The following is a 12,742-nucleotide window of genomic DNA, read 5'->3' as shown; positions in this document are numbered from 1 at the left end:
TGTAAGCCCGTGGATCACCTGTGAAGACAAATGCATCTTAACCTCATTCCTGCTGGTTAAGAAAACCTAGAGACAGGAAAGTATCTTGGGGTATTCTTTTGTTCTCTTTTGTTTAGTTGTTGCCACAGTTTGGGTTAGTTGGCGCCTGAGTTTTATACTCACCTCTGTTAAACCACAACTCACTTGTTATCTGGTTATAGTTCATGATTCTTCCCTGTTCCTGTTGTTACTTCTCTTAAACAAATCTTCTGTTTTTGTTTTGGAAAAATCCTCTATCTCTTTTGTCCACTACACACACAAGGGAGGTGGGAGGCACACCAACTTCTATCTAACCCCATATGATAGATCCTGAGGGATGAAAAGATCCTGCTGCTGAAACCAGAATTGTAGCTGGCCTATTTACTCTGAGTTTCAGGTTAACAGGTTTGGAGTGATGGCTGTCTAGAAACTGAGGGCCAGCATCTACACAGGCTGCTGTTTGTGAAACACTGGATCCCCCTTTAGGACAGAGGGCACACAGGGAAACTGTTCAGAGGCAATAGGCAACTTGTATTAGAAAACGGAATTTAGCTACTATAGAAATGTGAAGCTGAGATTGCATCTTTGTTTATTTTCTGTGTATCTTGTATATTCGCTCTTCCTTACTATTTCATCTTTGAATCTGTGATTTTTTCATTAAATAAATTTTTTATTTTTTCCCTAAGCAGGCCGCTGGTGTGCAAACTGTGGGAGTGTGTCCCCCAAAGTGAACTGATAATTGGTGCCAGGTTTTACTCCTTCGGGGGTGAGGATCCAGAAAGAAAAATTCTGTGTCTGGCAGTTGAGAACTCAGGGTGATGGATTTTGGGGGGGACTCAGGACCAAAGGGGCTGTGGGGTCACGCTGCAAGGAGCAACTAGGCTGCTGAAAGTTAGGGTTGAGAGACATTTATGCTTGTAGGCTGGCTAATGGTGTCAGGGATGTGAACATCAGGACATCCAAAGTTACAAGGCAGATGGTGCCAGGACCTCTTAGTGGTCTGGGTGATCCCAAAAATGTCAGTCACGAGTCTCACACTATTTACTGCTTTTCTTAAAGGTCAAGCACCTAGCGCTGAGAATTTCAGCTATTGCTTTTTGGAGTAATATTTTCGTTCTAACACTTCTGGAACAAGGCCTGTCCATGTGACCTGAGAGCACCCTAACGGCTCAGAAACCAAAGACTCCAACAGTTACTCTTATTATTAAAATCTTATCATTTTTCTGCTGGCTCTCATGATTTTTTGAAGGTGTGGGGTTAGCCCGGCTGCACAGAATGTCGACAACCCCAAATTAGCCGAAGCTTGGGTGGAAAACGGTGACGTTCCTTTGTGACTTTTTCTTTTTTTTTTTTTAATTTCTGTGGAGAAAAAAATAGTTGACATTTCAAATTTTGTTGGCCTCCTTGGAGTCGTCCCGTGGCGCCAGGTTAAGAAGCGCCACCATGTGGCACCCTCATGACCCAGGGCGAGGGCAGGCCGTGTCGCTGCCAGGGCGGCACTGGGCACGACGCGCAGTCCCCAGGCTGGGTGCCCCAGGGCTTTGCGAAGGGGACAGATGCTCATTGGCAAGGCCGACGGGGCGAGCGCCCTTGTGCCAGCAGGGCCATGGGCACTGCCACTGCGCGCGGCCGTCACTGACATCCGGGCATTTCAACAGCAGCGCCAGCCACCGCCGCCTCCGCACCTCGACCCTCTCGGCGGCGCGCGCACGCTCAGTCCACTGCAGGGACGGAACCCTCGCGCGCGCGCCCAACGGCTCTTCCTCGCGCTGTTGACAGAATCGCGCGCTCGTCTCTCTCTCTCCCTCCCTCTCTCTCTCTTCAACGGCTCCTGCGCTGACGCCGGCGCTCGCGCCGCTCGTCCCCGCTCCCCCCTTCTGCTCTGAGCGAGTCCCTAACAACGGGCTGGGGAGGTGGCCGCGCATGCGCAGCTGGTTGCCGCCTGCTTGCCTGTGTGTGGCCCGAGTAGCGGGCCGCTGCGTGAGGGAGCACGGAGCAGCATGGAGCCGGGCGAGGAGGAGGGGACGGAACGGCCGGGCCAGGCTCCTGTGAGTACAGGGCGAGCCAGGCTCAGCCCTGCTGGGCCCTGTTGGCTTGGGGGCAGGGCAGTGGTCTCTGGGCTGGGGGCCATGGCTTGGGGGGAGGGGTTGCACACAACACAACACAACAACCAGCGTCGCTGCCAACCGTCCCCTGCAAACGCTTGGGGTTCCTGCGTAACAGGGCAGCCTATAGCACTGACCCATGGCCTGAGCACTGGCCTCATGCTGCCCCTGCGAGGTGCCCCCCTGCTCAGCGAGGCTGCCGGGAGCTGGGCCGCTGTGGTGGTGTGGAGCCTCCTGGCCCAGCACGAGGTGGCGGGCTCCCGGGTGGTGCCCAGACGCCGTGAGGATGGGCCTGTGGGAAGTGCGGCACCTGCAGCCTCCAGGCGGGTGGATCTGGGAGGCCGTCCTTGCAACAGCATTATAACCAGCGGCTGCAGCGTGGCCAAAATGCGGCTGCTGGTTTGGGGCGCCTCCGTCTTTGGGCACCCAACTTGTGACATCTGAGGCCTGGTTCCCAGAGGTGCAGAGCACCCACGACTCAAGCTGAAGTCAGTGGGGTTCAGAACCACAGCAAATCGGGCCCAGGGTGTCTCAGATTGGGCACCCATAATCCATAGGTGCTGTTGGAAACTTCAGCATCTGTGTTTGTGGATGGGTATATCCACATTTATTACTGTATGGGATTGTTATTGCACAGAAACTTAGCCTGCAAAGAAGAGATTTAAATGACACCTTAGGTTGCTACAATCCAAGAAACTTTTAAAAATCTAATTTACTTTTCACTGTCATGGTGTTTTACTTTTGATGTTCCTTTCAGCTTGGCCAGTGCAAATAGATACGTGAATTTCACTTTGTCTCTCATGCACATAAGAGGATCACATAGGGCCCTGTTCTGCAAAGACTTCAAACATTTATGCACCTGAGTAGTTGCATGCTTTTGCAGGCTCAAGAACCCTCAGTGTTTGGGCTGCAGATTCTGCAGGGTGATGTTTAAATCCTGAAGAAAACATTTTCTCTTAATGTTTGGTTTTGTAACTTTTTAAAAACAAAACCTAAATTTGGGTCCTAAGGTATCTGACCAATGTTCCTTTAATTTTAATCCCAGTGTAAACTTTGGGTCTGGGGGAGAGAGGAGTGAGCATTTGCCCAAAGGAAGAGGGCAACTAGGGTAGGATGACAAGCATTATTTTTTAGTTTAAGTGTGAGTGATATAAATAAACTAAAGAAGTTATAGGCTTGTTTCATTATGTAAAAAGGACAATGAAGTCCAAACATGTTGGTATTTGTTGTTGGAGTTTGTTGTTGTTGGAGTTGTGATCTGAAAGACAAGCAATTAGAGGCTTTTTGAATGGGAGTAAAAATAACCGGCTATATCTGTCTGTCTGAAACAGGTAGTTTTAAAGTCCTAAACAGTTTCTTTTCTTAAGTTTGCTTGTATCTGGAACAAGCAGAGATAAAAATAGGTAAACAGTTGGTTCTGGTTACCCACTATTATACTATAGGATTGTGGCAGTTATGCCAGTGAGGAGCAGTAGGGTTTCTAGAAAACTGTAGTAGATCTTCTAAAAGTGGAGATCAGAATGCTTGGGCTTGGATTAGTACAGCAGCAATCCATTCTCTAGACTGAGAGCTCAGTGCTAAACACCTATGGTTCATTTATTCAGAACTCCTTTTCAGTCAACTTTTTTTTTTTTTTTAAGGTAGAGCGTTTTGAAATCGGTGAGTATGGAGCACTGAATAAAGCTTTGGGCATACTTTGAGCATCAGGGCATATTACAGCAGTCAGCCATAGACAACCACAGAGTGAAGTAGACCAGGGGTCTGGCAAAGAACAGAGGCCAGTAAAGATAGGTAAAATTGTTGTGGGGCAGAAATATGTAACTTTTCACCTGTTACTTTGGGAGCTTTCCCTAAACTATTCCTCCTAGAATAGATAGTAGGTTGTAATCTTAACTGTAGAAGCTACGGCTGCTGCATATTTTTCTTTTAAGATATGAAATGATGCTCTTACAGCAGTTAGTTATTCAATATACACTGACATTCTATATGGATCTCTTTTCTGGCACTGAATAAATATTTGGTATATGTGTTAAGGTGTTGGGGGCATGCTGACTATGGCTTAATACATTATGAATTATCTATTTCACTTGAGACATGATACAGGGACCTTGAGTTAACTGATTAATTGATAGCACTAATAGTAATATTTCACAATTTATGTAATGCTTAATCCACTTGTTGGCCATAGTCTTCATGCCATAAGCAAAGATGAAGGGGAACGAACTCATATACATAATAATAATTAATAAAAAAAACTTGCTTAAGCAGTGTCTCCTAACATCTCTGAGTAGTAAAGAACAGAGTTCACTATGATTCTGTTTGCGGCTTTATGAAGTTACTGTATCAAGAGGTTAGAGGCTGTGGTGATGGGTTATTTAGAGCAGCAGTTCTCAAATTATGGGGCGGGCAATGCAAGGAAGGTGCAGGAATGTGTCAAGGGAGGCGTGAGCTTTGTGCTTTTTTTTTTTAAAAGCTCTGGTTGTCAGCCCTGGATCACTGGGACTCACGCAGAGTGGCTGTGCACACCCAGGAGGTGAGCATAAAGGCGACAGCCAGAGCCCCACTTCCCTGGGGCTGACAGCCGGAGCCCCGCCACCCAGGCTCCCCACTCTTCCCCCAGTCCATCACCTGGAGGCAGCAGGGCTCTGGCTGTCAGCCCCGGGTGGCAGCAGCAGCACAGAAGTAAGGGTGGCAATGGGGCACTAAGTCTTCTGTGAAAAGTGATATTGACAAATACCACTTTTCACATTGCCACCCTTATTCCTGTACTGCTGCGTTACACTGCAGTGCAGCCATTTAGGTGGAAGCAAAGTGATTTCTCTGCATATGTATAATCTGCATAATGTTTTAGGGATACCTTTCATCCAAAAAGAAAAGGAGTACTTGTGGCACCTTAGAGACTAACCAATTTATTTGAGCATAAGCTTTCGTGAGCTACAGCTCACTTCATCGGATGCTCACGAAAGCTTATGCTCAAATAAATTGATTAGTCTCTAAGGTGCCACAAGTACTCCTTTTCTTTTTGCGAATACAGACTAACACGGCTGTTACTCTGAAACCTTTCATCCAAAGAAACTGACTGCTAGCAGGCCTTTAGCACCTATAACAAGATGGGATAGGAAGAAAAGGAGCACTTATGGCACCTTAGAGACTAACAAATTTATCCAAAGAAGTGAGCTGTAGCTCATGAAAGCTTATGCGCAAATAAATGTGTTAGTCTCTAAGGTGCCACAAGTCCTCCTTTTTTATTTTTTTGCAGATACAGATTAACACGGCTGTTGCTCTGAAGACAGGATAGGTAGAGCACTGTTGTAAAGATTTGATTTAAACATTTATTTTAAGTTTAATTATAAATATATATACATTCATAAAATATCTATAATAAATTTTTAAAAAGTCAAGCTATTTTCAGTAATAAATGTTATAAAAAAATTGCAACTAACTTCTTCTTTTACCCCAAAGGACAGTTATTACCATCTTTCATACCATCTAAGAGACTGCCAAACAAGGTTTTCCCCCCCTCTAAATATTCTCTCGAGCTAAAGGGAAAGACTAACTTCGTCTTCTGGAAAAGGAGGGATGACTCCTGAGGGCCCTCATCCTTCCTCAATCTTCTGAGGCCTGTTTGCCAGTCCTAAATTTTCTTGAGAGTTAACAGCTGCCTGCTCCTTCATGTTCGTTCTTCAGAAAGGGGCTGTTCTCCCATATCCACAAAAATCTTTTTCCTGTGGCAGTGGGATTCTGACTTAGTCTATTACTTAAGTTAGATCCATGCTCAGGGGGGTGAAAACTTTCGCACCCTGAGTGTTGTGGTTAGGTCGACCTAACCCCTGGTGTAGGTGCAGCTTCTATTGATCTAGCTCAGGGGTTGGCAACCTATGGCACGCGTGCCAATTTTTAATGGCACTTTGCTGTCTGCTGGACTCGGGCAGACAGCAGCCTGCCACTAAAAATCCTGCCTGGCCCGGCCCGCTTTTTTCAGCCCACTGCTCTCTCCTTGCAGGGCAGGCAAGCTTCCCCCTCCCCCCGCCTCTTCCCCCAGCATGCTGGGTTCCTGCCCCTCCTCCGCTCCCTCCCTGTGGCCGATCAGCTGACGACCCTTGCTACGGAGGGGGAGAGGTAAGAGCGGAGCCGCAGGGTGCTCTCTGCTCCGGGGACCTTGGGGAAGGGGCTGGAATCAGGGCATATCCCCTCCAGCCCCCTGCTGTGAGCCCTGCACCGCCCCCACAACCCTAGCCCTCTGCCCTCACCCCTGCACTCCCCTCACACGCCCTCAGCCCTGAACCCTTCTCACACATCCCCTGCCCTGACTCCTGCACCCCCCACACATACCCAGCACGCCCCACACCCCACGCCCTGACTCTTGCACCCCCCACATCCCCACTCCCACCCTGAGCACCAAACGGGAGCTCCTGCACATCTTCTCCTTCTCTCCCCCCCCCCCCACATTCCCACCTGCACCCCTCGCACCAAATGGGAGCTGCCCAGGTAAGCGCTCTACACCCAAACCTCCTGCCCCAATCCTGAGCCCCCTCCCTCATTCTAGCTCCTGGCCAGACCCTGCACCCCAACCCCCAGCCTGCTCCTTCACCCCCAGCCCTGTTCTCAGGACACTCCCACCCTCACCTCAGTGCAGAGAGAGGAAGAGAATGGCTAGAACCAGGGAGAAGGTAGGTACCTATTCTATGTGGACAGGGCCGGGACTCCAGACCGGCAGCGGGCTGAGCGGGGCCGGCAGCCGGGACCCTGGCTGGCAGGAGCTGGCAGACGGAATCCCAGACCGACAGCGGGCTGAGCCGCTCAGCTCGCTGCCAGACTGGGGTCCCGGCCGCTGGCCCCGCTCAGCCTACTGCCAGTCTGGGGTTCTGGCTGCCTGCCCCTTGCCAGCCGGGGTCCCCGGCCACAGGCCCCGCTCAGCCTGCTGCCGGCCTAGGTGAACAGAACCCCAGGTCAGCAACGGGCTGAGCAGGCCGGCGGCGTAAGATCATCATTTTAATTTAATTTTAAATGAAGCTTCTTAAACATTTTGAAAACCTTGTTTACATGCGACAATAGTTTAGTTATATAATATATAGACTTACAGAGCGAGACCTTCTAAAAAACGTTAAAATGTATGACTGGCACGTGAAACCTTAAAGTGAGTAAATGAAGACTCAGCACACCACTTCTAAAAGGTTGCCAACCCCTGATCTAGCTACTGCCTCCTGGAGAAGTGAGTTTACTAAAGTGACAGAAAAATCCCTTTCGTTGATGTAGGATGTCTCCCCAGTATGGCACTGTGGTAGCACAGATGCACTGCTGTGCTGTAGTGTAGACATACCCTCTGCCTCGAAGTGATGTGAGTTCTGTATTTCACTTCTATATATATACAGGTTTTCCCAGAACACTGCCAATCAGCTCTTCCCTATTCTGCAGGATTTTCCACAGCCGAGCTGAAGCACTGTCATATTTAGAAAGTTTAATAAAATTTTTGAGTATGGCAACTTTTGATTTTTTTTTTAAAGCATTAAATAGAGTAGCAGTTAAGAAAAGTTCTGTTTTATGCCCAGATATAAATGGGCTTCTTTTTAAACTGCAGATTTCTGATAGGTTTAGTCCTCATTGAGGACAAGTGTCTGATGTACTGTAAATTGAAATCAGGTAAATGGAAATGAATCACATTCACTCAGTGATCACACATTCAAAAACATACATGCTGGGTGTCTGTTTGAATTGGATTAAACATGAAAAGATATGTGCATATGCACGGCTTGCAAGATTGGTCCCTCCCTGTATCTGTGTTCAAATCTGACATTCTACATACATATATTTGCAGTAAATGCTCAAAATTTGCATTTATCTGAATGTGATTGTGTTTGTGATGTCACAATTAATATGTCCCTACATAGTACATGAATTCATTCTTCTCTCCCTCCCCCAAGCCTAAGGAAATAAAACACAAAATATTACATGAATGCGTATTTCATTATAATAAAGCATAAAATTAACCCCATCTCCAGTAATGCAATAAAATCAAGGGACATAATTCCATATTTTATAGGAATGATAACTTTGGATTTCTAGATGTGGTTTTAAAATCCAACCATAGCACTATGCATTTAATAAAGACAAACTAAACTGAGTTCTTTTAGAGTCTTTCCTGATTTTTGATGTTCTGGGAGATGCACTTGTTTACTGTTTGAAATTTGAACACTTCACCTGGGAACTGTATTCTGGCTAGGTCCCTCTAGCTTTCTCTCTTTGTTGTGCTCTTTTCTGTTTGTTTGTGTTTCATTCAGTAGACTCTGGTTCAGAACAAGGATCTATACAATTTGTTTTATTACCTAACCAAATTGAAATAGTTTCCTTGGTGCCATTTTTCCTTTTACAAAATGTAGCAGACACTACAGATTTCCAACAGAAGTTGGTATATAAATCTCCCCACTGTATTTTCCGCTGAATGCATCCAATGAAGTGAGCTGTAGCTCATGAAAGCTTATGCTCAAATAAATTTGTCAGTCTCTCAGGTGCCACAAGTCCTCCTTTTCTTTCAACAGAAGTTACTCTCCCTAGCAAACAAATCATCACAGATGTGATGCATTAGTTCAGTTACTGAGCCCTTTCTTTTTTTCTCAATGTGGAGAGAAAGGGAAATCATGAAAACTTGACAATTTTTCTCCTCCACCCTTGATCTGAACAAACCCTCAGATAACTATTCTAGTCTAAATTTATTTTCTGCTTAAAGAAAAGGCGTACTTGTGGCACCTTAGAGACTAACCAATTTATTTGAGCATAAGCTTTCGTGAGCTACAGCTCACTTCATCGGATGCATACTGTGGAAAGTGTAGAAGGTCTTTTTATACACACAAAGCATGAAAAAATACCTCCCCCCACCCCACTCTCTTGCTGGTAATAGCTTATCTAAAGTGATCACTCTCCTTACAATGTGTATGATAATCAAGTGATTGTTTTGTGCATCACAGCTAAGATGACATTAGCTTTACACATTACTGGTATCAAATGGTAGAGCTTCTTGATCACTTTAGTGTTGCTCTCTGGTATCTGGTATTTTTTGAAACAACCAGAATGTTATCTTGCCTGTTTCTTTTGATTTCTCCAGCTGCTACCCTATGAGACTATTTAATTAGCGTACTAGGCTGGGAGGCTTCTCAGGAAAAACCTAATGCTGCAGGAAGTAGTAGTGATCAGTAGGCGGCGCTCTTCTCTGTGAGTCAGTATTAATTCAATTCCCCAAATTTGATGACTCTATTTTTTTAAAGGTTTCAGAGTAGCAGCCGTGTTAGTCTGTATTCGCAAAAAGAAAAGGAGTACTTGTGGCACCTTAGAGACTAACAAATCTATTTTTTAAAGCTTCCCTGTCTCAGTGTGATGTGGCTTTATTCTCTTCTCATTGAAGTCCTTCCTTAAAGCACATTTTTCAAAAAGAGCTGTGGTTTATGGGCCTTCTGCAGAAAAGTGTTACTAAACAGGTAACTGGAAATCATAAACATTGAAATTAAAGTGGAAGGGGATCGGAGCAGGAAATCCAAACAGAAACTGTGGAATTAGCAAGATGGGTGGAGGATGCCATTGTACTGTCAATTTTTTTTTTTTTTTTTTTGCTCCTCCCTTCCCTCCCCCTCCTCCTTTTTGTATGTTTTGTATTTAAATTGGGAATTTTCAAATTGTTTCACAATGTGGATCATATCTTAATAGAGAATCACAGAGTCACAGAACTAGAAGGGACCTTGAGAGGTCATCTAGACCAGTCCCCTGCACAGATGGCAGGATTAAGTATTATCTGTAGTTCCCCAGGCTGTCCTTATTTCCCTTTTTATAGATTGGCACTATATTTTCCAGTCCTATGGAATCTCTCCCATCTTCCATGAGTTTTCGAAGATAATCGCTAATGGCACAGATATCTCCTCAGTCAGCTCCTTGAGTATTCTAGGATGTATTTCATCAGGCCCTGATGACTTGAAGACATCTAACTTGTTTAAGTAATTTTTTACGTGTTCTTTCCCTATTTTCACCTCTAATTTTACCTCATTTTCACTGCCATTCACTATGTTTGACATCCAGTGAAAGATTGACTTGTGAACACCTTTTCTCCTATTCATCATTGAGCAGACCACTTCTCCTCCCATTCATAATCACATAACATCATGGTTACATATACAGTTATATATACAGCAATTGGGACATGCAATATTAAAGTTAAGGAACTCTTTTGTACACTTCAGTTATCTTTAATTCAATAAGTATTTTGTTCTTTTTGAAAAAAATTAATCACATTGTCTTCTGCTCATTTGATCTCCTCTTCCCATCTTATCCTTTCATCTCTTTTTGCCTGCTCCCAGGCTTCTCTACTGGCTTGTCCCCCTCTCCTGGACACCTAAGGCAAAAGGACAGACAACTTTTTAGAAATGCAAATAAGGAATACAGTACTATCTAATAGTTAGACCAGGGTACTGAAAGTCAAGAGAACTAGATTCTAATGCTGGCTCACATAGTGTCACATTAGGCAAGTAATTTACCTCCTTTGTGCCTCAGTTTCCTGATCCGTAAGATGAGGATGATAATACTCATATACCCCATAAAGTGTATTATGAAGCCTAATGTCTGTGAAATGCTTTGAGATCCTTGGATGTAAGGCTCTGTGTAAGTATTCTTTATTATTAATGTCTTGTCTTAATGTATTACTAATCTCATTCCTCAAGTTAAAGCTTCTAAAATTATCGCCTTCCTTAGTTTTGGGTCCAGTTGTGATTCTTATAGGCTACTATGGGTATTTGTAGTAAGCAAATAATAATTCACTGAGCTTTCTCCTCTATTTCCACTTCCATGAGGAAGCAGCATGTATAAATTTTAAGTATCAAAGTAAACAATATGATATCTGATATTAGCTGACAAACATGTCAGTTTTCCATGGTGCATCTATCTCTGATTGAGCTTCACTCTATTTTTCCCCACTGTACAGGATCAAACTAACCTATTCCAAGTTCCATACCATTCATTTGAGATTAGTGTGTCTCAGAGGAATAATGTACCTGGGGAATAAAAATTTCAGTTACTTCGGTTTTTGCTCCAAATGGAGAACTCAGATATGCTTCATCTTTCTATATTCTCTTTGTTTTTTATGTAGTTTTTGCATTATTTTGGGGCTGTCACAGTTTTGGGGTAATTGTACCTTTGAGCCTCCTATTGTCTCCCAATTTGGTCTGTGCAAAGAACGCCCTTTCAGGCCTCCTACCCACATCCCTCTCCCTCCTGACCACATAGTTTAGGCTCGAAGTCCCTTTGCATGTTGCTGTGATTCTCCCAGCAGGTCTGACTAAGGCCTGGTCTACACTAACAAGGTAAGTGGATCTAAGTTACCCTAGTTAAGTTACATAAAATACATAACTTAAGTCAACGTAGCTTAGATTGACTTACAGCGGTGTCTGTACTGCGCTATGTCGACGGGAGACGCTCTCCCATCGACTTACTGGGTCTTCACCAGACCCACTAAATCGATGCCTGCTGCATTGATTGCAGCAGGGCTGATTTAGCCCATAGTGAAGACAAGCCCCAAAGTCCAGCACCTGTGCTTTGTTTTCTGTCCCTGGGCTATGAACAGTGTATGCCAACAATTACAAATAACCAAACAGCTCTTTCAAAACAGAATACATTTATATTAGGATAAAAGCCTTACAGAGAAAACATATAAAAAAATAAAAAGGTCTAATCGTGTATTTGAACTTACCAGTGGCATACGCTGCCAGGGTTAATTGATTTAAATTGTGATTGAAATCACAAAGTGGAAAACCTCGATTTTTAATCAACTTTTCCATTAGTACTTCAGTTATTTTCTCTGAAAGGTGCATTCTCATTGGTTCATCTAATCATTAAAACTTGTTGATTTATTAAATATAGCCTTTATACAAGATTTGGTAATCTTTTTGCTACATAGGTGGGCACACTGTAACTATATATATTTATATAAGCAATTATATAGCTTAATATTTTCAGATTCTTGTACATTTTTAGTGGGTTAGAAAATGGTGAATGATACATTGCTTATTTATTACATTTGTGTCAAGCTACATTAGGATAGTTACTGAAATTTAATTAAACACAAAACAACATGTAACATTTATATAAAGCAAAACCTTAAATGTTTTGAATACATAAACGTCTCTTATCAAAACATGTTTCATATTCACAACTAAATAATTTATTAAAGAAACAGAGTAGTCAATTGTAGTCAGTGAATTAAACTGATCTCAGGTCAGCGTGGAAAAATTTTCAGATATGCCTAAGTGAAAGTGACTGGAGCTTACTATGGTCCTACTCACCTCAGTCTCTTGAAAATGAGACAGTATTCTAAGTTACTTCGGCTGTTCTTCAAATTTTTAAACCTAGTAGATCTCATCCCCTCCTTCCTCCTTTTTATTCATAGACTGGAAGAGAGAGACAAGTTCTTCTTTGAGTGCTGGTCCCTATGTGTATTACACTGTGGGTACACGTGTGCTCCACGCATCTGGAGTGAAAGAATTCCTGAAAGCCGTGTATGTTGGTCTGCACATGTGCCCCTGCTCTCCTCATGTCTGCAATTGAGGAAATAAAGGGTGGAGTGGACCGACCACCTGTCCAATTCC

The 12,742-nt window shown here is 44.0% G+C and overlaps 1 protein-coding gene across 1 annotated transcript in view; it reads left to right on the top strand.

Moving 5' to 3' along the window:
• Positions 1-1,990: 1,990 nt before the first annotated feature.
• The window catches only part of LOC144263729 (centrosome-associated protein ALMS1-like), a 37,730-nt gene continuing 26,978 nt past the window's right edge, over positions 1,991-12,742 (top strand). Inside the window, exon 1 of the mRNA XM_077814701.1 lies at positions 1,991-2,066. Within this exon, the coding sequence (XP_077670827.1) occupies positions 2,019-2,066 (48 nt within the window). The 5' untranslated portion in view covers positions 1,991-2,018. The remainder of the gene's footprint in view (positions 2,067-12,742) is intronic.

The sequence above is a fragment of the Eretmochelys imbricata genome, chromosome 4, assembly GCF_965152235.1.
Source record: "Eretmochelys imbricata isolate rEreImb1 chromosome 4, rEreImb1.hap1, whole genome shotgun sequence".
In the NCBI taxonomy this organism is placed as follows: Eukaryota; Metazoa; Chordata; order Testudines; family Cheloniidae; genus Eretmochelys; species Eretmochelys imbricata.
The sequence above is the reverse complement of the archived record's forward strand: the minus strand, read 5'-3'. Positions and strand labels throughout refer to the sequence as shown.